This window comes from Fonsecaea pedrosoi (genome assembly GCF_000835455.1).
Source record: "Fonsecaea pedrosoi CBS 271.37 unplaced genomic scaffold supercont1.4, whole genome shotgun sequence".
NCBI classification, from domain to species: Eukaryota; Fungi; Ascomycota; class Eurotiomycetes; order Chaetothyriales; family Herpotrichiellaceae; genus Fonsecaea; species Fonsecaea pedrosoi.
Window position 1 is genome coordinate 2,864,946 of NW_013550612.1, and position 22,046 is coordinate 2,886,991.

The window sequence follows — 22,046 nt, forward strand, 5'->3', positions numbered from 1 at the left end:
AACCAGTACCGGTACGAAAAATCACTTGTATATGTGTTATTTCTCTCTAAAATCCATCACGCAAAGAACCCCTTCTCCACAACAAGGGCGAATCACGAATCCGAAATCCACGAGTTCGAGTCCCGGTTACGGCAAAAAGTGATTGAGGTCCTGTCAGGTCAAAGCTAACCCTATGGGTTAGCGGGCATCAGGGCCCTTGACTACTTCCGCCGTTCAATCTAACACCAGTAGGACCATGGCGGCATCGACGACAACCTCGATTCGATCCGATCCGATCCGACGACATCAACCACCCTCGTAGTATAAATTCCGTAGTATAACCGGCCGGCCGAAAAAAACCAACTCCGAAAGGGGCGAGTTTTCCTTATCACAGACCAGTAGGTTGAGCTGTTCTGTGACAAGTTTTTTGCCATTTTGACAGGAGATCTCATTCTGGGAGAGGAAGGGAGGTAACTATCTATCTGTCTCAGAGTTTTATTCTAGTGCACGACAGTCCATGTCAGCGTTGTGAAGACAGGCTCGAAGCCTGTCACTCGTGGGTTTACGGGGGAGGTATGTTCGGTCCCTGGAGGATCTCCCTCACACGAGGCAAAACACAGAAAGCGGAAATATTAATGCACTGACAATGACTTCTGCAAGATGCAGCTACATATTGAAAAGCTTCATACATTGTATGCATTGACACTTGATACATACTACAAGCCTACAGCTTGGGCACTAACAAGAAGCTTTCAGCGTGCTTCCCACCCAGGTGGACCCTATGGTGGCCCTTGTTGAACTGCGGCTCCTGGTGCTTGACGTGCGGGTTATCCCACTCGGGCAACACCATGGTCTTGCCCGAGATCTGCAGCCGCAGGCCCTCGCCCTTTTCGTAGACAATCCCCATCGGCCAGACGCCGATGCTCATCTCGACCACGTTCCCAGGCTCGACGTAGTCGGCACGCAAGTGCGGATGTACAGGACAATACTCTGTCGACTTGTCCGGGTCGATCGCCCGGTGCGAGGCGCGCAGGATGCCCGTTGGCCCGAGATACTTGGTCGGGTTGACGTTGGCGACCTCCTTGACGGATTTGACAGGGAGTTCATGCAGAGGCACATTGGACTGCTCCATTAGTCCGCCGTCGACGGACAATTTGCGCAGCATGACATAAATGTCCAGGTCGTTGTGTTCTTTGCACGACACAAAGATCTTAAGTTTCGAGAAGCCCGCCAGCGTCGTCCGCTCGGGGAAGATGTAGTCGTACGTCACCATGTCGCCATTGGTCGAGTCGTAGGAATGCACTGCCTCGGCTGCGCTGGGCGCGTCTGCGAGGGTCTTGTTGGACGTGAGGTACAGCTTGGTGTATTTGGTGCGTGGGATCGGGTAGTCGGTCTCGACCTGATCGTAGAGAGGGTACTACATAGGTTTGGGGTGGGTTGTTAGCTCTTGTAAAGCAAGGGGAAGAGTGTACTATGCAGATAGATGCCTACCTTTTCCCCAAACCGATACATCGACACTCGCACTTTCGGCGTGTTCTCCCACCCATTGTCCTCGTCCTTGAGATACCGCGTGAAGAAGCGGTCCAAGTCGTCCACAGAGCGGTAGTGGTAATCCTCGTACCACTCCTGGTGTGGGTGGAAACGGAGCCACTTTTTATCCGTAGCTGTTTCTCTCCACGCCCGGACTGAGCCCATGGTGTGCAGCATGGTCGAGTACGAGGCGAGGATGTACGAGGGAATCTTGATGCGACTAAAGTCGACGCGCTTCGATTCCCAGTACGTGTCGTAGAATTCATGGGCGTCGCCCATCTCGGTGACGGCTTCTTGGAGGCCATGGCCTTGTGAAACGGAGGAGGATTAGCTCGAGGAACGAGGGGGACCGATGTATGTGACAACTACTTGTAACTCACCTGGAATACCCATCAGAACCCATTTCAAAAAAGGCGCCCACGGGATTCCTCCCCGCCGGCTCAGATCACGGTAGACGTCGCTGAGTCCTTCCCATGGGGCAATGGCTTTGAGATGAGGCGGCTGTTCCATTGCGGCCCAGTACTGAACGACGCCGAGCCACGAGTTGCCAGCCATGCCAACGGCGCCGTTGCACCATTCGTACTTGGCCGCGAACTCGATGATGTCGTAACAATCCTCGCCTGCAAATATCATCAGCAAGGCTGGACTTTCAATTCACAAGTCCACGCTGACGGAAGGGATCGATCTACTTGCCCTCTTTGCGACCAAAGTAATGTAGATTTCCCTCGCTGTCGAATGATCCGCGGGCGTTTGGGTCAAGAATCGCATAGCCCCGACGACACCATTCGTTGGGGTCAGGACTATGTTTGGTATTATCAGTCAGCCGGCCAGGACGGCAAGCTTTATTCTGGGGTGACTAACCCTTCAAATTTCTCCAGACCGCTCTGGCGACTCTTTGGCACTCCGACCCGGTAGGGCACCACGTCCATCAAGTTCGCTCCGCCGCCTCCTTTTCCGTATGGCGAGTATGGCATGATGATAGGGATCTTCTTGTCGCCCGTGTCGGCGGGTCGGTAGATGTCTGCATATATCTAATGGCAGATTGTTAGTAAATCGGTTTTTTGTCCCCAATACGCCGTGATGAATACCTTGACTCCATCTCGCATGACAATCTCAACGTCTTTCTCAAAGATGATATCCAGCTCCAACGGCATGTTCTCGGGCGTCTTTTGCCATCCTCGCGGCAGCACACGCTTCTCGTACCCAAATGGGATGGTGACCACTTTCACAGGCCTGTTGGGCTCGTCGCCCGGGATTGCCTCTTGCCATATCCACTCGAACCCGTCGTTGGGGATGGTCCCCTTGTTGTAGCCCGGCCAGGATTTATCGATTGGCATTTTTGGATTTTCTAGCCGTTACAAAAGTAACAAATGAGGAGGAATGCGATTGTGAGTGTTGGCCTTGGCTTATCCCGTATGCTCGTGCATGGTATATGGAAATTTGGCAAGTGGGCGTCATGGCCTTATTTGAACTGTTTGATCTCAGGCTCAAGTACGAAGAGGAGGCCGCAGAGAGCGCGGGCGCAGTGCCGGCCGGAAGGTCCTTCGAGACACCATACATGGTGGTAGGTGTGTAGGGAGGGAGAGTTTGAGCACCGTTTGTACGAGTGTTTACCATGCTGGATTGTTGGTGGCCGGGATAGAAAAAAGCCGTTCCTAGTAGTTGACGATGATCGTCCCCATACTTTTTTTGGATGGAGTTGGATGGGCCATGGCAAAGGATGTCGCAGCCAGTCAGGTCCCTCGACGTCCACCCAACTCGGGGCTTGGCGCTTTACCACTTCCAGCATCGCCATTTCTTGTGATTCGGTCTTCTGAATGCCGTGCTGAGAAATCTAGTCTCTGGAATCCTCCTCTCGGGGGCTTGCCGGGTTGCTGAGACCCAAACCCTTTCAGCCTTGCATGAGCGACGGTGTTTAAAGTCAACACCGAGACACCACTTGCCACAAAATTGGCTCTCACTACCTGCTACCAGTTATAACCGACAAATCTCTATGCGTCGGCTGAAAGCGAGAAGCCTTTAAGAGCAAGCAGAAGACCATTTGGTAGATAGAGCGCACCACTCAGTGAATATGAACGTCTACGACAGCTAGTTGATTGTCGCGACCGTCCCCCTCTAATAAATCCAAACCGTGCCTCTCCAGAAGTGACAGCCAGTCTTAGCTGAGCGTTCACCATCGGCGATGATTGTCTGGCCGAGACGACTTTCATTGATAAATTCGAGTATTGACTTCCAGTGTCAAGCTTGGAGTTGAGTAATCATTAAAAATATACGGAATTGTAAGCTGTTGCTACTGCAAAGAACCGCTAGGTTTAGGGAAGGGGTTCCGCGCAGCAGCAAATCTAGTGAGCCTAGTAAGCCAATGTAGGTACATAGTGAGCCCCTAGTGCTAGGGATGGTAGGCGGTAGAAAAAGGCTGTTATGCCCCCCAGAAACGCCAACTGCGCCCATAACTCTAACTGAGTATTAGGCTCTTGGCGGTGCACCGTGGTTCACCCATTTCTCGTTTGCCCATCCATCTCCAGCATGTTCCTCGTATAAGGTCAGTCTCCCCCACAAATCCGACTCTTACCCTCGGAGTACAAGCTCTCACCACTTCTCAGAATACCCTCATGGATGCCTCTATGGACGATATGCTCACAGGAGAGGGCTCCGATACTTCGAGTCACGAAAACAACGGCACGGAATCAACCTACGAAGGGCATGCCAGCGAGAAACCAAAAAGAGGCAAACAAGCTCGTGCATGTGGAGAGTGTAACAGGTACTATTCATCTTCCCAGCCGTAAAGGGTGCTGCTCTGTCTAAGACTCCCAAAGGAAGAAGATCAAATGTGCGCCATCTCCGCAGACCTATATCCAATGCGTGCGATTGACCATGAGAAGGTGACAAACGCACTCCAAGGTGTTCGCTGTGCGCTCGAACTGGACAAGCCTGTTATTACCCGAAGAAAAGACGACCGGCAACTCGCCCCTGGCAGTTGAGCGCCAGCCCGCGCCGTCTCCTGGAGTTGGAGGGAGAAGAAGGAATAAGTGAGTCAGCTGGATTGTTCGAGGCACAACGACGACGAGCTAAAACGTTTCATTCCAGACCGAATCCTCGACCTGCTGGATCTCAGTATGCTGGAAAATGCTCTATTGCGACGGAGAGAGAGACGAGACAGCCTTTCAAACACCACCTCGCAGTCTCCTCAGGTCCCTTTAACGCCTGCTTTCTCTCCTAACCACGGTGTGCAGATAACGACAAACGAGCTAGAAAATGGACTGCTTTGTACAAACGACATGAACTCCGGTCTTGGACTTTTAACTGGACAGAATGAAACTCGATTCTTCGCAGATGTCTTCGATCCCACCCTAGGACCCTGGCTAACGGACGGCTTCTCAAACGGCCAGGCTCCAGAAACTCTCCTGGGAAATGTAGGGGAGATGCTGGATATTCCTCTGCTGCAAGCGCAAGATCCTGGAGGCGCTCTCGAGATGAACTATAATTTTCAGTTCGGTTTCTTTCCCGCATCCAACACAAACTCAACGAGTCAAGGAAATACCAAGTCTAATCGATATTCGATGCCGTTCCCTGCCATGGTCGTCGACGATATGTGAGTGATGCAGTACTTGCCCGTATGTCAATGCCCAATGCTTACTGTACTTAGCATCGATGCATTCTTCAAGTATGTGTCTGGATGGCTACCGCTCTTTCACAAACCGCGATTCTATGCAAAATATAACGTGTATGGTCAAGATACCGAGAAATATCAGAGTCTCTGTTTGGAAGACTGCCTGATTCTCGATACGATCTGCGCCCTAGCCGCCCGCTTTTCTACATCTTCGTATTTCGCCCATTTACCCCCAAAGAGTCGGGCTGAACCGTTTCTCACCCAGGCCACACAGCTGTTTCAAGACGCCATGAAACTCGACGCAGCAATCCAAGCGAACCTATCCTTGCTGCAGGGATTGATTCTTCTGGGCTGGTATCACCAGGTGTGTGGCTCCAGTGGGCGCTGCGGCAATCTCATTGGGATCTCTTGTCGTTTGGCGTATGACCTAGGACTTAACAACATCGATCATGACATCTTGGAGTCCAAATCTACAGTCCAATGGACGTCGACAGAAGAATGGAGCAAGAAAGAAGAACTCCGTCGGGCTTGGTGGTTGGCTTGGGAGCTTGACATGTTCTCGGGGACGATTCTGAAGCGGCCACATACCATTGACAAAACTCACATAAACGTCCTGCTGCCAGTATCGGATGAAGCATGGTTCTCTGATACGCCGGTTGCATCCGTCGCAGTTATACATGACCCACTGCACGTTTGGAAGACACTCAAAGATTCTCCCAACGACGACGACAGGGCTTGGTTCCTCATAGCGTCGTTCCTCAGGGCGTTTGCTCACGATATAATCCACAGACGGCATACGACAGCGCAGACGATATGCGACTTCCAGTCCTCCATAACTTGCTTCTCTCTGATTCTTCCTCAAAGGTTTCATCTTTCCACGAACTGTCTGAGCTATGATGAGTCCAGTTTTGCCGCAAACAATTGGATTGTGTGCACTCATCTAATCCTGCAGTCGTAAGTCCTTCATGCGAAGTTCTAACATATCCAGATCCCACATGCTGATTTGAGGCAATAGGAGTCGCTCGTCACTTCGACTGCTTTGTAATCGGAAGTTCCCAGAGCATTTGGATGTCTCCCTGGAAACATCAGCCTTGGAAGATGAGAAGTTGGTATGTCGCGTTATTAGGGAATGGGACCCTAACTACATCGCTCGAGCATGTCCTCTGGTTACCACGACCCTTCTTGGACCCGCGGCCATCAATGCCAAAACAGCGTGCGAGTTGGCTGCCCACCCGGACGAGAGCCGGCCCATATACCTCGAGATGTTGAAGCTAGTTCTCGGGGCGATAGGCTCGTTCTGGCAGATCGGTGCTTCTGTGCTAGGTGAGAGCCTCTACTATCTGTTCGCGGTCTCTTGTCCTTCTAATCATTTTCTAGAACTTGTACAGCTGCTCGAGGCTCGTCGGTCTATCACCGAGCTGGTCAATGCCCGCAAGAATGATCTGGATCGACTTCCTCTCCTTTTGCCCAAAAATGATGAAGATTCCAGCAGCTGAAGCGGCATACAAAAGGGCAAGAAATGATTGTTGCTACAGATACACACGCTCAACAGCAGTTCAAAATAGCCGCTTCCTGCTTTCTCCCCTTATACTGGACTGACTCGAGCCTGAGATTCGTCATGTGGGACAGGTGGAGAATATTGCATCTACTGCCCATAATCCAAAACTCCCAGCTTCTCGCTAACCAAGGTCTGCGACATGCGAGGGTTCAATGATCTCGTCGCCAATGCTTCAAGATTCCTACCACCTCTCGCCCAAGTCTTTAATGTGGGGTGACGATGCTCTCTGGCTTGGCCACAAGACGAGGCCAAGGCTAGCTACCTGGGGCCCCGTGGGAAAGTTCACGTCCCACCCAACCTACTAGACTCTCAGTGTTCTCACGGCATAAATAGTCAGGTTTGCCGTGGAGAGAATCCTCGTGGGACTCAGCTGGTTCTTGAATAGACTATCTTCCTCAACCGGCTTGACTAGTCTTCACCGAGACGTGGCCTTGTCTTTTACACAGACAAGTGGTTCTCAACACTGCAGCCATGGCGTCGATTTCTTTGCTTGACTCGCATGGTGATATCGATCTTATAACCCCACCGGATGTTTCTGCGAGCACCTTAAGACAAGCACTAAAAGAAATCAGTCTGATAGTCGGGCCGGAGAATGTCGACATCTGTACCAAGGAGGCGATGAAACCTGACGAGGATGGACACTACTACAACCTCCCGAAAGAACATGACCTGTTCTACGTTTTGGAAAAAGATGTCTTCCTCGCGAGTGCGGTCGTCCGGCCAGGTTCAACAGAAGACGTGTCCGCCATTGTAAAACTGGCCAACAAGTACTTGACACCATTGTGGCCTGTCTCTATGGGTCGAAACCTTGGTACGCACGAGATCTGTCGCGCAGGACTGCTAACGAGAGCTGAACAACTACAGGGTATGGAGGCTCCGCACCCCGTCTTCGAGGGAGCATTGTTCTTGACATGGGTGCCCGGATGAACAAAGTGCTTCAAGTCAGCGACCGAGACTGCACCTGTCTGCTCGAGCCTGGTGTTTCGTACTTTGCCCTCTACGACTATCTTCAGAAGAACGGCTTCAAGCATCTTTGGATCGACAACCCTGACCTGGGAGGTGGCTCCGTCATCGGCAACGCTCTGGATCGAGGTGCTGGCTACACTCCTTACGGAGAGCACTTTTCGATGCATTGCGGCATGGAAGTCGTCCTGCCAACCGGTGAAGTGATGCGGACAGGGATGGGAGCCCTGCCGAACAACAACACCTGGCAGACATTCCAGTACGGATTCGGTCCGTATCCTGACGGCATCTTCACCCAGTCGAACTATGGCATTGTCACGAAGATGGGCTTTTGGCTCATGCCGGACCCTGGTGTAAGACATCTCCCGCCGTATGAGAGAGCTATTCGTCAATATACTCGGGCGGGCTAACACATTCGACTCAGGGCTACCAAGCCTACCTGTTCTCTTTCCAGAACGACACCGATCTCCCGGCTATAGTTGAAGCTATCCGTGTCCTACGGATTGGCATGGTCATCCAGAACGCGCCAACGATTCGATCGACGCTCCTCGATGCTGCCGTTTATGCCCCAAAGTCTCACTACACAGATTCCAAAGACGTCCTCACAGGTGACGAGATCGACGGGATCGCTCAAAAGATAGGGGTTGGCCGTTGGAACATTTACGGTGCCATGTACGGGCCGAAAGCAATGCGGGACCTTCAGTGGGAAGTGTTGAAGAATACTTGTATGCAGATTCCTGGAGTGAGTCTATCATGCCCTGCTTGTGGCAAGCCTAACAATCAGTGGCTCTTCGTCTATTTATCGTCATTCTCCACAAAGGCTCTCTTTTGTCTGACCCTAGTTTCACAGGCGAGATACGAATTCCCTGAACCTCTCAAAGAAGGCTCCCAAAAGACCGTCCTGCACATGCGCGAGGAAACCCTCAAGGGGATCCCGAACACGTACGAGCTGGGCTGGCTAGACTGGACCTGCAAGCGCGGCTCGCTGCTGGGATTCTCTCCCATCTCGCCCGCCACGGGTGTTGACGCCGACAAACAGTACGCGATGGTGAAGCGGAGACTGGGCGAGTTTGGGTTCGACTACCTGGGCACTTTTGTCGTGGGATGGCGTGAACTTCACCACATTGGTTCGTCCGATAATGTTTTTCATCTGAGACAAACAAACTTTTGGGGAGAAAACTGATCACTGATTTGTATTATAGTGTGCCTCACATTTGACAAGTCGGACCCTGATTCACGCAGACGGGCACACCGATGCATTGAACTGTTGATCGACGATGCCGCAGCCGAGGTACGTACAACCCTATTCCCCTCCCTCTTTGTTGAACGGTCCTTCTACCATCCACCAGTCCGTCCGGGGACTTTGTCCCCTCAAAAGAATATACCTACCAGTCTATCTCCTTCAAGATCATTCCTATGACTAACCCTCCTCGCCCTCGTCCACCTACAGGGCTACGGCGAATACCGCACCCACCTCTGCTATATGGACCAGATCGCCAGCGTGTACAACTGGAACGGCGGGGCGTCGATGAAATTCAACCAACAGCTAAAAGACAGTCTCGACCCGAACGGCATCCTCGCCCCGGGCAAGAGTGGCGTGTGGCCGGCGCGGCTGCGCGGGCGGGGGTTCGAGATTCAGCGGACACAGCCGTATGTGCGTGAGAATGGGAATGGGATAAAAGGAGAGAAGCGAGAGCGTAGCCACCTGTGACGAGAATTGAAAAGTTTCGGGTTGTGGCGAGATACCTACCTGTGTATGTGTGCAGATGTTGAAAAAGGCCCCACATGCGATCCCTTACCAATACCCACCGCCCGCCGACCCAAAGAGGCTAGTCTTGACATCCACCGTGTGGAGACACTTCGAGAGACGATCCCTCGACACCTACTCGGTCCTCAACATATGTGATATGTACCTGGAATCTCCGGACTGGGGACTATCTTGCTTAGCTAGGTCGTCGTGTGTCTCCAGACCCGCGGTCGGTAGAGTATGGAGATGTGATTTTGCTCTTCCAGGATGGTAGCTGGTAGCTGGTATCCGGTCAATTATTGTACGAACGTACCTCGTTCTGAGGACCTGCTATTCTGATATCCGAATGCGTATTCGTATCCATATCCTGTCTTAATGCGCATACCTAGGTGAACGTACATGCAATGACCCGCTCCCTAATATCCATGTCCATACACATCCTGAAAGTCACCTCATCCCATTCCTTGGCTCACTCACTCACTCACTCGCCCACTCGTCAATATCCACACCAGCAAAAGCCTTAAGCCAGCCACGGGGCGCGTCCGGCGCGAAAAACAGCTCTCCACTCCGATGACTCCGGGTAATGAGATCGATCGCGCGCGGGACCATCAGCTTCTCGTACTCTGCCACGGCGCGGTCCAGGTCGTTTACCCCGTACTTGATGATCTGTCGGGCGAGCTCGAGACTGTCCGTCAGAGCGCAGTTGACGCCTTCGCCTACGAAAGGGGGGCTGTATGTGCCAGTAAGTTAATTGGTCAGGTACTTCATGCTGAGAGCGTAGCGGGTTCAACGTGGGACAAAGAAGAAGAAGAAGAAGAAGAAGGGGGCGGGATCCGTAAGTAGTGTTGTCTTACCTTAGATGCGCAGCGTCTCCCACCAGGGTAATACCAGACACGGTCGTCCATGGCAGCGACGCAGTCGGCACAGTGTATAACGGCCAGGCATAGACCTTCCCGTCACTGCATGTGATCAGATCGGTGTGCACCTGCGGCCAGTCTGCAAAGTGTTCGTCGCACAACCACTGACGCAGCGCGGACGGGTTCTCCAGGATCGTCGCATTGTCCGTGCTCCAGCGCTCAGGGAGGCGCAAGCCTACGCCGACGTAGTAAGCGCCGTCGCCGAGTTTGAAAACGACGATCTGCTTCCCCGCGCCAAAGGCGATGTAGTTGCCCTGTCCAGCCAGCGCGGCGACAGACTCATGGAACGGATTCCCCAAGCTGATTGTGGTGGTCAAGTAGTGTATTCCAGAGTACTCAGGTTTGGCCGATGTGACCTATTAACCGCCGTCAGACACTGAAGAACCGGGCTGGGAGATGGATAGAGACAAGACGGGGGAGACTGACAAGATTCCTAGCTTTCGACCATGCTCCATCCGCGCCGACGACGAGGCGAAAGCCCGACTCGACTCTGCCGTCCGCAAACTGCACCGACATTGACCCGTCAGGGTCTTGCTGCACCTGTTGGACCTTGCAACCCCAGCGGACCTTGTTCTCTGGAACGGAGCTCAGGAGCAGCGCACGTAAGTCCTTGCGGTCAATCTCGGGTCTGTCCTCGTTGGCATCGTCGCGATCACCCGTCCTGATGTAGACTTTGCCTTGCCCGTCTGCCAGCACTGTATGTGCATCGGTACGGGCGAGCTGCTTGAACCGGTCTAGTAAGCCAGCCTCCTGAAGAGCAACCTGGCCAGAGTTGGCGTGGATATCGAGGGTACCGGCTCGTGAAGAGGTCTCATTTCCTGATATGTCTCGCTCGAAGATGATGTAGTCGATATTAGCGAGTTCGAGCATGCGACCGAGCATCAAGCCGCTGGGGCCGGCGCCGAGGATAGCGATAGGCGTTGCCATGACGGAACTCTTTGGAGGAATCGAAAGTGAAAGAGAAATACATTTCCAGCTTGTAAGTGTCAAAGGCCATCTTTTATATCACGATCAAGATTCAGTGAGGTGTAGCGGAGGTACCTTGGGTACCTCTTGTTGTCAGAATATTAAGCTCCGTAAGTTCCGACGGAGGATATTCGGCACTTAATTTTGTCTTGGCGAGCCAAATACATGACGAGCGCCCGTCACCGACACTCATTTACCCATCTTTCAATCATAGACAGACCTGATTATGACAGAGACACTGGCCCCGTATGCTGTAAGCCCCTGTCACTGACTTCATCGGAACCTCTAAACTGACCAGATTGGCGGCTGAAGTGCGATAAATGCCGATCCCGCAAGGTGTGTCAACCCTCGCAGACGTGGAAGACGGCTGTTACTGATCCATTCGCAGGTTGCGTGCTCGAGAAGCCAGCCTAGTTGTCAACGCTGCGAAGAAGAAGCTACTGCTTGCTCGTATTCACGGTCGGGCCTCATTCGCAGAAATAGACAAAAGCGGAAACATGCCAGCAGTGTCTCTGATCAGTCGACTTCTAGTGCGGTGACTGGCAGCCGCGCTGGCGAAGTGGCTCCCAACAACCTGCAGTCCAGCCTGGCAACTGACATAGATGCGACTCAGGAGCGCTTGCACGGTCTCGGCGCGTCGCGACAAAACTCTCTGGGAGCGCTCTCGTCGCTGGCTCAAACTTCTGCAGCCGTTTGGCAGGGTTCTCTGGAGCTGGGCAAGGCTGCTAGGACGTTTTTCTTGTTCAAAGATCGGGCAGTCTCCTGGGTCAATAGTGAGTGCTGTAGTCTGTACAACAGAGGATACTGCTGACACAACTTGGGACAGCCTTTGAGGCCGAGTTGAAACGCGATCGTCCTTGCTGTCTCACCCCGCCTCCCGAAGTACTGGGCCACTTGCGAGCATCTTGTCCCGAGAAGGTGAGGGATCGAGCTTGGCTGGTCATGTACTATGGTATCATGCTAAATTTCGTCTCCGAAACCGACCCCGTGGACGAATCCACAAAATCAAAGCTTCGATCAAATCTCTTGCTCGCCCTCAACGATGCCAGACTCCACCTCGAACCCAGCGAACTGAACATCCAGGCATTGCTTCTGCTCGCTCTTGATGTTGAAGAGTTCACCACTCCAACACTTTGTTGGATGATGGTCACAAATGCATGCAGGATGCTGCAGGCGCTGGGTGTGAACCACCGCCGATTCGACTCTCCAACCCGAGACCGGCGCGTCATGATGTTTTGGCATTTGTATCTGGTGGATATTGGACTGGCTCTCATCTTTGGCAGATCTCCTGCCTTCCACCGCGGAATGCCGATAGAGATACCCGTCCCAACGATAAAGCGGATCTTTTCGTCTCAGCAAGATACTGACCCGTCTGACACACCAGCGTTGTTCGGAGTGCGTGAGTGAAATGGTTGTGATGACCCCAAACAACGGAAAACAACTGATATGAGCTTCAGATTACATCAACCGAATGTTCCTTCTGTCACTCATAATGGGTGATATCTGGTATTATCTTCATGAAGATCTGATGCCTGATTACAAGAACATCGAATCAACCAGCGAGAGTCTTGAGTCCTGGTATCTCAGTACAATGCAGGTGTGTAGTAATCTCAACGGACCTGGATCTTCAAAGACACTGACATGCCACGCAGATTCTCGAAGCTGCTTCTCTCACAGAGAAACCACTTCTCGCCCCCAAAGATGCTGCTGCCATTGACCTGGCTCTGAGAAACGTCAGTTTCCAGTACGAGTACCTCTATATCCTCCTCGCTCGATCTTCACCCCGGATGAGAGTCCAGTGTACTGAGTCGTCGAAACGGATGCTTTGTCTGCTCGAGAAGATGGGGTCGGACGAGTCCCAAGGTTCAGCTAACAGCATGGTATGGCATCTTTTGTGTGCACCCTTTACGCCGTTCTTGGACCTTTTCCGCGAACTTATTTCGAATGGCGCGGGCGGATCGGACGACAGCCGGGCAGCACTGGCAGCCATGGAGCACCTCCCTGTCTTCTTGGGGAAGATGAGCTCGAGGAACTCGCTCGCCGCCAAGCTCAAGAGTGTCGCTGAGGTTCTGGTGCAGCATGCCCGATCGGTGGTTAACCCTCAAGGTATGTATTTGGCCCAACACCAAAAAAAAAGTGGAGTATCTGACCAGCCATTTCTTGTCCACCAGACCACAACACTGCCAATCCAGTGATTCCTCCTTTCCTAGCAGAACCAGTGTCCGATCACTGGCCAAACGCTCTGAGTTGGGATTCATTCTTCAACTACAACATGCATTCCCCCGATCTTAACTACAATCCGCAGACAGAGAACGTTGGTGCTGAGCCGACCGATCTGACAACATGGACGAATGACTTCTTCGACAACGCTTTTGTGGACTGGACGGGGTGGAAACCTCGAGTCTGAGGATTCTAGGGCGTCAATTGTCAGGGGTTGACCTAACGTGGAGGATCGATGGATAATGTACAGACAAGGCCAGATTGGATGATATTCCTGGCAGTTGACAATATTTTGCCGCAACTGTCGTCTTCGGCCCATAGAGTACAAAAACATTCTTCCTCTCCGTTAGAGGGGCTGGGTCAAGGGACATCGCCGTCAAGATCCAGAAGTAGTGACGCCGGCTGGAACTCGCGTTGCAGTAGTCTTTGCATATGTAATGTTTGTGGAATCCACCGTCTCGAGGAATCTACCTTATATGCCCATGGCCGAGACCCTTTTGGCCGCTTCCTCGATTCCGCCGTCTGCATCCACAATACCCAGCGCGAAGTCTTCCAGCCTGGAACTCCCGGGTGACTTACCCCTCGGCACCGTGAATTGGTGGTGGTACATGGCGTCCTTACTCTGCAGTTGTACCCTAGGCAGAGTTTTCGGCCGAATCTGCACGTAGTGGCGGACACTCGGGACTGTTGGCTCGTCTCCCACTGGGTATATTTGGTCTTGCTCAGTTCTCGGATAACTCTCTGGAGTGTTGTTTATATGCGAATCACGGCCTAAATTCTGGGCCAAGTTCTCGATCCACAGCGGGTTTGCGTCTGGAAGACTCGTATCGCTAGTGTTGAATATCGAGAATGAGTCTTCTGATGGACACGACGAGTTGGCGCCCGAGACGGACAAAGATGTGCCCGGCGCCACAGGATCGGCTGGGAGCAGGAAAGAGTCGTCTGTAGTGAGGAATGCAGCTGCGTCAGTGAACAGATCCAGTTCGTTGGGAGTCAGCATGGACATGTCGGTGGTGAGATAGTCGGTCCCTTCCTCCAAACTGACATCCTCACTGGTGAACGTCGATGTCGTCGGGTTCTCTGCCGCGATATTATCAGGTACATCCATACCCATGCCTCGATCACGAATCTTCATCACATTCTTGACCACCATCTCCGCAAGGCGGGAGTCCCAGAGACCATCTCGCGAGTCCTTGAGCAGAGGGTGGGAGAACATTCGGCAAGCCGCGGCCAATATTTCCGGGTGGGTGGTTTTCAGGCACACAAAGTATAGCGTCCCGATGAGGAATGTGGATAATGTATAGGTGCGTTGCGAAGGCGAGGCTAGTGGGAACAAAGCGCCGGCGGAACGTGATGCTGAGCGAGTTGCCAGAGAGAGAAGCTCGAGTACTTCTGACAGTGCTGTGCCGAGGGTATCTTCGTCATCAAGAGGATAGCTCATAGCATCAGCAGCAATCGGAACATTCTCCTCGATAAGACTGTAGAAGGTGTGGAAGCTTATCTGCAAGAGCAAGAACTGTTGGTGCTGGAGCTGCTGTCTACCGTCCTTGGTGGCACTCGCTGAGACATTGGAGGCAGAATTGCCGACATTGTTACCAAGGCCACTCAGTGAGTGCCGGTACCTCTCATACTGCTGGCGTAATACAACTCTTTCGCGCCACAAACCCTGAGGAATTTCACTTGATGACTTGCCTTTGTGTTGGACCTGGCTAATCAATTGGCGGAGGGTCCAGTTCTGAAGTTTCACCAGAACCCCTTCAGCATGGTCGAGACTCTGGAACGAATCAGGAACAACCGACAACACTCCTCGAGTATCTTCGGGAGACACCAGTTCCAGCACCGGAAGTCTGAGGTCATCATAGGAGCTCGCTTGGATATCCAGACGCTCCAAGAGGTGTGTCAGATGTACGATCAACTGTTCGTCGGCCCATTTTCCCTCGTGTTGGGTTCGCTTCAGCAGTTTTAAGCCGCTGTCAAGGTGTGAGATCGCCTGCTGAGTATCGCCAAGGAGTGACTCCAAAGAATAGAATATGACGCTGCAGACCAATGCTACATCTGGCTGTGCATCAGACCTCGCGAGGTAATTCTTCAGCTGTACGTAGCATTTGCTGACCATAGTCATGGTCTCAACGTGTAGACTCGGCTTGTTCGTGAATGACCCACAAACAAAGTCCTTGTGTAGGGAGCTCAGAACTACAAGGCTATTTCGGATGACGGGTTGGTCTTGACTTCGCTGGAGGATCAGCTCGGTCCATAAGGTCGGGTCGGCGTAGCTGGAGAGGTTCCAGGCTGCTTGACAGCAGTAATAATGTAAGAGCTGCCGATCGGCTTGGCTTCCGGGCACCTTGAAGGGAATACTGTACGATGCGATAGAACTGAAATTCTGAGCTGGGTTCTGTACGCCTCGAGAATTTTGTGCTGGAGGGGTCGGATAGCCTTGACATTTCCTGTGAGATGAGGTGCAGTTCTCACATTCCGGCCTTGCTTGATCGCATCGGATATGGCGAGCTCTGTATGCACTGGCGTCAAAATTGTCCGGCTGTCTAGTATATACATACGTACTTGCAGGTGGAACACCCTGAACGAGTCTTGGGTGCGCTCTTCCGCGGCCTCCTAGCGGCCAATTTGTCCATGTAGACGATTGAAGAATACGCAAGCAGGGGGGACGGAGAGGGACATTGCGACGGCAAAGTCTAGGTTTTGAGGCTTGAGGCCGGTCTGTGGATCGATCTAGAGCCAAATGGACGATATCGACTAGTTTGAGGAGGCAGGGAGATCGAAAGACCGAGCTGAAGTTGCAAAGATCCCAGACAGATGGCGCTCAGCCTTGTGGGGCTTGGCACAGCCTTGCCAGCCAATCCCATCCACGATTTTCCCCGAGGTTGAAGCGTACGGACAGGCGAGAATCCGCCTTCTTTGCCCATCACGGCACCATACCTTTTTGATAGGACGATTCTTTCATCACTGCTCGATGGTCGTGGTCTGTATATCAAGAAGTGGTATCGGCTCATGTAAGGCCACCAATATGCTGAAGAACATCGCTTTCTCAGGGTTTCCCCTGACGTTAGCTTACGAATTTACGGACCTTGTCACCCTGTCGGTGGGTAGCCCTTGGAGAGCGCGTGGTTAAGCAAAGGCATCGATCAATGGCGGTGCCATATCAACACTCAAGGTATAAAAGACCTACGGTAGGTGCTCGGCCCTGTCAACTGGAAGACATCTCTCCGTTTCCAATCCATTGAAAGCCTTCGCTATCTCCGTCAACTTCTCACAATGGGAAACCTGTCCGCACTCTTTCTTACTCTAGGCTTGTTACAAACCGTTGCTCTCGCTCTATCTTCCAGCTCAGCCCAGCATCTTGTTCTCAATCGTCGAAGCACATCGACCCCCAGCAATGCCACTTCGGGTCTCTTGTCTACAACCTTTGGAACAATCTTCGATGTCAACGTGACGATCGGCGGGCAGACCTTTCCTCTCCTTGTCGACACCGGAAGCAGCGACACGTATGTCATGAAGAAAGGCTATCAGTGTTTTGACAAGAACGATGGGACTGAGCTCCCACAATCTGCCTGTTTGTACGGCAGTGCGACATACACTCCGTCTGCTACATATTTTGAAATCCCGAACGAGATGTTTGGTGTTCAATATGGCGCGGGCATTGCCTCCGGGGTCTTGGCCCACGAAGAAATCACTCTCGCTGGCATCACAGTCAAGAAGTCAATCATCGGAGTGGCTAATAGCTCGACACCTATGGGCGACGGCGTCAACTCTGGCCTTCTGGGTCTAGCATATCCAGCATTGACATCAGGTCATCCAGCTAATGTCACGGACAACACGACCTACTTTTACAACCGCCTCACATATAACCCATTGCTGTTCACCATGCATCAACAAGGTCTAATAGACCCATACTTCAGCCTTGCACTGGCACGAACACCACAGAATACCTCCTCTGGGTTCGGGGGCTACTTGACCCTCGGCGGCCTTCCGCCAGTTCCGCACAGCGATGACTTTACCAAGGTCCCAGTTGAGATTGACAATTCCGTCCCCATTCAAGTCACGTCCAATGAGCGCGTCCGTGCCTACTGGGCGATAACCGTATCTTCTATTGTGTACGGCCCCGGCAATAAGACCACGGTTCTCTCTGCTCCTCACCCAAACAACATCACGACCTCTTCCACAACCGAAAACGGCACTTCATTCCAAGCATTCATCGACAGCGGCAATTTCTTCTCTTACCTTCCCGATAAGACAGTGGCCTCTGTAAACTCCCTGTTCTCACCGCCCGCTGTCTTCGATGCCACGACAGGATTGTGGCTCGTCGACTGTGCCGCCACCCCACCCCAATTCGGCCTTGGGATTGGTAATCAGACGTTCTTTCTCGACGGTCGTGATCTTATCTATCAAACCGCTGACCCAAGCGGCGGTAAGGCGCAATGCGTCTCGAATATCTTGAGCTCGAACTTCAATGGGGGCACGGCTGGGGATCTCACATTGAACATCATCGGCGCACCGTTTCTCAAGAACGTGCTTACGGTGTTTGACTTTGGGGCCAATGAAATCCGCTTGGCGAAGTTGGAGGGGGAAGTCACAGAGCCAGAGGGTCAGGGTCAAAGTGGAGATGGAAATGGTGGTTCTGGAAACGGAATTGAGGATGGGGCTGCCCAAGCCAGCAATGCTGGCCCGACTGTGAAGATCCCCAATAGTCTCTGGTCCTTCGTCCTGCTGGCCTCGGTTGCTGGTGTCGGGGTCTGCTTATTCTAAGTGGGCAAGAAGTAGAGTAGGAACTAAGATGGACAATGTCAGATCTTTGGAGGATTAGGTCGGTTAGCTCAAGCTGCATAGCCCGAGAAGTGATTCTTTGATGTAATCTCATCTCCCAATGGGCAACATGGGGTCCTTCAAGGCTGAGTCTTGGCCACAAGGCTGAATGTCTTGGATATGACGTAGACGTGGAGCTGAGACTCCAATGCATTATTCAAGGTTGTCCTCCTCGCGTTGAACTCCCCAGCCGCCTCAATCATTGACTCTCTCCGCACGGAGTCGGTCATGAATGATTGCTGCTGCGTGGAAATCGCTTTATTCTTGGCTCTGTAGTCGTTGTCTGTTATGTTCTGCTGTCTATGGCACTTCTCCCCCTTTTCTATACTGTGCCAACATGATTCCTGCCTGACGCGTTAGTTGCGCAACTCCAGGATGCCCATCAACACGCTTACCGCTGGTGCTGCCGTCACTCCCACTGTCATAAAGACATGCATATCCCATGTACGGATGCCACCTGCTGCAAGAATCTGACCTAACAGAGCATAGTATGCCAACCGGAAGCCCCGACGCCAGAGACCAACTGCCCACATCTCCTACGATGAAGGCCTCCATCTCATGCGAGCCTTTCTCCACTATGCCTCACACCATACAGTGGAAGATTTACAGTCCTTTACCGCGCAATGGGTTCCCAGTCCATCTTGGGTAAGGACCGAGGGCGTCACAATCACCGGCGACCATGTCTCCAAGGCTGCGAAGACGCTCAGGGACCAACTGGGCGAAATCGGGATTGAAGAAGTCGGCGGGACGCAGTGGTGGCAATGGAGACCCAAGGGAGCTGATCTGAAAGCCGAGTGGGTGGAGATGCGCGCACATTATAATGAACACAAAAGACAAGGCACGAAAAGCAGGAGGATCATGCTCTACATCCATGGAGGGGCGTACTTCTTCGGCAGCGTGGACGTCCACCGGTACCAGCTTCAAAGACATGCTCGAAAACTCCAGGCTCGTGTGTTTGCCCCGAGGTATAGGTTAGCACCACAGTTTCCCTTTCCATGCGGACTACAAGACTGTCTTGCCGCGTACTTTTATCTGCTTAGCATTCACGACCCTTCCGAGATCATCCTGGCAGGGGACTCGGCCGGTGGAGGCATGGTGGTCTCGATACTCTGCATTCTACGTGATCAAGGACTCCCCTTACCTGCGGGCGCGATTCTCATCTCTCCATGGGTGGACCTCACGCATTCGTTCCCCAGTCTGAGCGGCAGTGCAGAATTTGACTATATACCACCGTACGGCTTCATGCAGAAACCTTCAACCTCATGGCCCCCTCCCAATGACGAAGAGATAGCGACTATCAGCAAATTGGCAAAAGGCAAGGATGTGTCTCTCAAAAACATTGAAGACGAGCCAAGCACGTCCGCGTCAATACCTACCAAAGACGATGGGGATGTTGAGCCTGGGCATCAATTGCCGCTGTCTATGGAGCTAGATGGAAATCGAGTCGTCCTAAGAGATCAGATCCAGATGTACACAACCAACCAGCTCATTGCCCATCCCCTAGTGTCACCTGTCTTGCAACCCTCCCTAGGCGGTCTGCCTCCGATCCTAATCCTTACTGGTGGCGGGGAAATTCTGCGCGATGAACAGATCTATCTTGCTCACAAGATGGCAAATCCCTCCAAGTTCCCCTTAGGATCTATTTACAAGGCAAGATATGATCCAGATGGTACCATCCTCGCAAAATATAAACCCACACCTGTCCAATTACAGGTATGGGAAGATCTGTGTCACGTTGCTCCAACCTTGTCATTTACTCGCCCGGCCAAATTCATGTATCGTTCGGTGGCACAGTTTGGGGCGTGGGTGCTAGCCAAGGCTCAGAAGAGGGCGATCGAGATCATGGATGACGACAATATCTCGGTCATTTCCTCACGGTCAGACGATTGTTCTCGAACGAATACCGAGGTCAAATCATCGGATAGCAGCGCGGCAAAAGCAAATCCGGACCTGAACAAGGCAACAGGAAGCGTTGGTCGAGCAGGAGATCCAATCCCACCTTTCGAGAACAACATGATTCGTCAACGGATTGACCGCCACGGAAGGATCTATCCCCTCGCCGAACCGCAAGAACTACCAGCCTTGCAAATGCCTCCAGACCAGGTGGGGGTAGTAAAACCCGGTCCTGTACGGGAATGGCTTGCGGCCAAAAAGATTTGGGACACAAAATATGCCTCAACGAGGAGCAGAGTGCAAAAAGAACGAGTTCGGGCATTATCGAGTGGAAAGATCAAGGCCTTTGAGCCCGGCGAACACCCTCCACCGTGCGCTCTCGCGAGCCGGCGGACGGACAAGGACCTGATTGTCAAGAAACAGAAACGGAGCTACGGGCTCGCAATGTGGAGTATGTGGGGAAGCAAACATGACGAGTCGGTGCTGAAGAGGGAAGAAGAGGCCGCGGAGGTGGAGAAATCGGAGGATAAACTCCTAGGACGAGAGGGCGAGGGAGGGACCTCACCCGCTGATGTCGATCGGGAGCGATCTTCGACACGTTGGCGAAGTCATAGCATGAAGCGGAGCCTAAGTGCAAAACGGACGGCCAGCGAATCCAAAACCCGAGGCAGGAAACGCACCATCTCGGTCACGGACAGAGGCCAAGCTGAAGGTCGTTATGTTCCCCCAGTTGTGATTCCGTCAGGTTCCCCAAGTTCTGCAGAGCTACTCAACACGGCAGGAGACCAACAATCGGCTCCATCCGGGCACATAGCTTCGCCTGAATCATCCCTTCTCTCTGCAGGCTTCATTCCAAAGTTTAAAACAGCAACACACCTTCGTGATGACAGCGGCGGACAACACGGGTCTGTGATGTCCGATGCTGCGAGCACAATGACTGGCCGTAGCGGGATCGCGGCCGATGATGCCAGCACTCGTGCGGTATTTGCCGTGTCAGGTATCTCAAAGAGCCTCGACTCACAGGAAATGGAGAGGGCAAAGTCATCAAGTCCAGATCCGAACACAAGACCAGGAAGTCCCTTAGCAAACGAAACAAGAAGTTTCGTTTCCGGGAGTGAAGACTTCAATGAAGGTGCCGCGAGTATAAATGTCGGCGTTGATCGAGGCACCCTTATTTCAGGGAGAGCGCGCATTGGGCCTTTTGGAAACGATACACCTCGAAGCCACCGCAGTCTGGAGCGGTTACAAAGCCACCAACGCGACGAAGGAATGGATCGTCTGGCTCCGCTCAGAAGCCCAAGCTCCACTGCTATTGTGAAGGCAGAAGGCGTGGTTGGTATGGTTGACAATGCAGAGCATTCGGGAACAGGGGCAGTTGAAGACCACGAGAGCGAAGAAGATCAGGCAGACAAAAAGAAGGAGGTAAATGGAATAGTCAAAGAAGAGGCAGCCAGCGTGCAGGAAGGATCAGTCGGAAGACAAGTTGATGGGGTTATATCTGAGCGGCCCAAGATGTATGAGAGGACGGAGACAAAGTTCCAAACGGCGATGGAGAGTCTGTCTTGAAGCCACCTCAAGATTGGATAAAAACAACAACACCATCTTATACTGTTGTCTGCCTGCCATGTTTATCCTTGCTTATCAAGTCTTGGACCGATGTCCATGTGCAGAGCTAGCTATTCGTGTTTCGAGATTTGTGGCACATTTTTCCTCATAATTGCTATCTGGAAATATCAGACCAAAGATAGGAAAATTGAAGAGAAGATCATCCGATTGAACAGCCAAACCCACCCACGTTCTTCGAGAGCTATATACCCACGAGGTATGGATCACATGGAATGG

General features: G+C 52.5%; 8 protein-coding genes across 8 annotated transcripts; 5 read left to right on the forward strand and 3 right to left on the reverse strand.

Annotated features, from left to right (window-relative positions):
- Positions 1-703: 703 nt before the first annotated feature.
- On the reverse strand, positions 704-2,846 carry Z517_06841 (uncharacterized protein; the record flags this gene model as incomplete). The annotated part of the gene is made up of 6 exons (XM_013428580.1): positions 704-1,396; positions 1,471-1,817; positions 1,890-2,155; positions 2,199-2,309; positions 2,371-2,540; positions 2,598-2,846. The coding sequence occupies 6 exons, from the start codon at positions 2,844-2,846 to the stop codon at positions 704-706; spliced, it is 1,836 nt and encodes a 611-aa protein (XP_013284034.1).
- Positions 2,847-4,787: 1,941 nt separating this feature from the next.
- Z517_06842 (uncharacterized protein) lies at positions 4,788-6,615 on the forward strand (the record flags this gene model as incomplete). Its single annotated transcript, XM_013428581.1, has 4 exons — positions 4,788-5,101; positions 5,156-6,073; positions 6,135-6,442; positions 6,497-6,615. The coding sequence occupies 4 exons, from the start codon at positions 4,788-4,790 to the stop codon at positions 6,613-6,615; spliced, it is 1,659 nt and encodes a 552-aa protein (XP_013284035.1).
- A 533-nt stretch (positions 6,616-7,148) lies between these two features.
- Positions 7,149-9,351, forward strand: Z517_06843 (uncharacterized protein; the record flags this gene model as incomplete). The annotated part of the gene is made up of 6 exons (XM_013428582.1): positions 7,149-7,488; positions 7,542-7,993; positions 8,065-8,382; positions 8,491-8,767; positions 8,843-8,931; positions 9,091-9,351. 6 exons carry the CDS (start codon positions 7,149-7,151, stop codon positions 9,349-9,351), a joined length of 1,737 nt encoding a protein of 578 aa, XP_013284036.1.
- Positions 9,352-9,864: 513 nt separating this feature from the next.
- Z517_06844 (uncharacterized protein) lies at positions 9,865-11,231 on the reverse strand (the record flags this gene model as incomplete). Its single annotated transcript, XM_013428583.1, has 3 exons — positions 9,865-10,117; positions 10,242-10,660; positions 10,731-11,231. 3 exons carry the CDS (start codon positions 11,229-11,231, stop codon positions 9,865-9,867), a joined length of 1,173 nt encoding a protein of 390 aa, XP_013284037.1.
- Positions 11,232-12,212: 981 nt separating this feature from the next.
- On the forward strand, positions 12,213-13,677 carry Z517_06845 (uncharacterized protein; the record flags this gene model as incomplete). Its single annotated transcript, XM_013428584.1, has 4 exons — positions 12,213-12,669; positions 12,728-12,867; positions 12,923-13,376; positions 13,442-13,677. 4 exons carry the CDS (start codon positions 12,213-12,215, stop codon positions 13,675-13,677), a joined length of 1,287 nt encoding a protein of 428 aa, XP_013284038.1.
- Positions 13,678-13,962: 285 nt separating this feature from the next.
- Z517_06846 (uncharacterized protein) lies at positions 13,963-16,123 on the reverse strand (the record flags this gene model as incomplete). Its single annotated transcript, XM_013428585.1, has 2 exons — positions 13,963-16,000; positions 16,053-16,123. The coding sequence occupies 2 exons, from the start codon at positions 16,121-16,123 to the stop codon at positions 13,963-13,965; spliced, it is 2,109 nt and encodes a 702-aa protein (XP_013284039.1).
- Positions 16,124-16,763: 640 nt separating this feature from the next.
- On the forward strand, positions 16,764-18,254 carry Z517_06847 (uncharacterized protein; the record flags this gene model as incomplete). The annotated part of the gene is made up of 1 exon (XM_013428586.1): positions 16,764-18,254. The coding sequence occupies one exon, from the start codon at positions 16,764-16,766 to the stop codon at positions 18,252-18,254; it is 1,491 nt and encodes a 496-aa protein (XP_013284040.1).
- Positions 18,255-18,686: 432 nt separating this feature from the next.
- Positions 18,687-21,770, forward strand: Z517_06848 (uncharacterized protein; the record flags this gene model as incomplete). The annotated part of the gene is made up of 2 exons (XM_013428587.1): positions 18,687-18,755; positions 18,801-21,770. 2 exons carry the CDS (start codon positions 18,687-18,689, stop codon positions 21,768-21,770), a joined length of 3,039 nt encoding a protein of 1,012 aa, XP_013284041.1.
- Between the last annotated feature and the right edge of the window lie 276 nt (positions 21,771-22,046).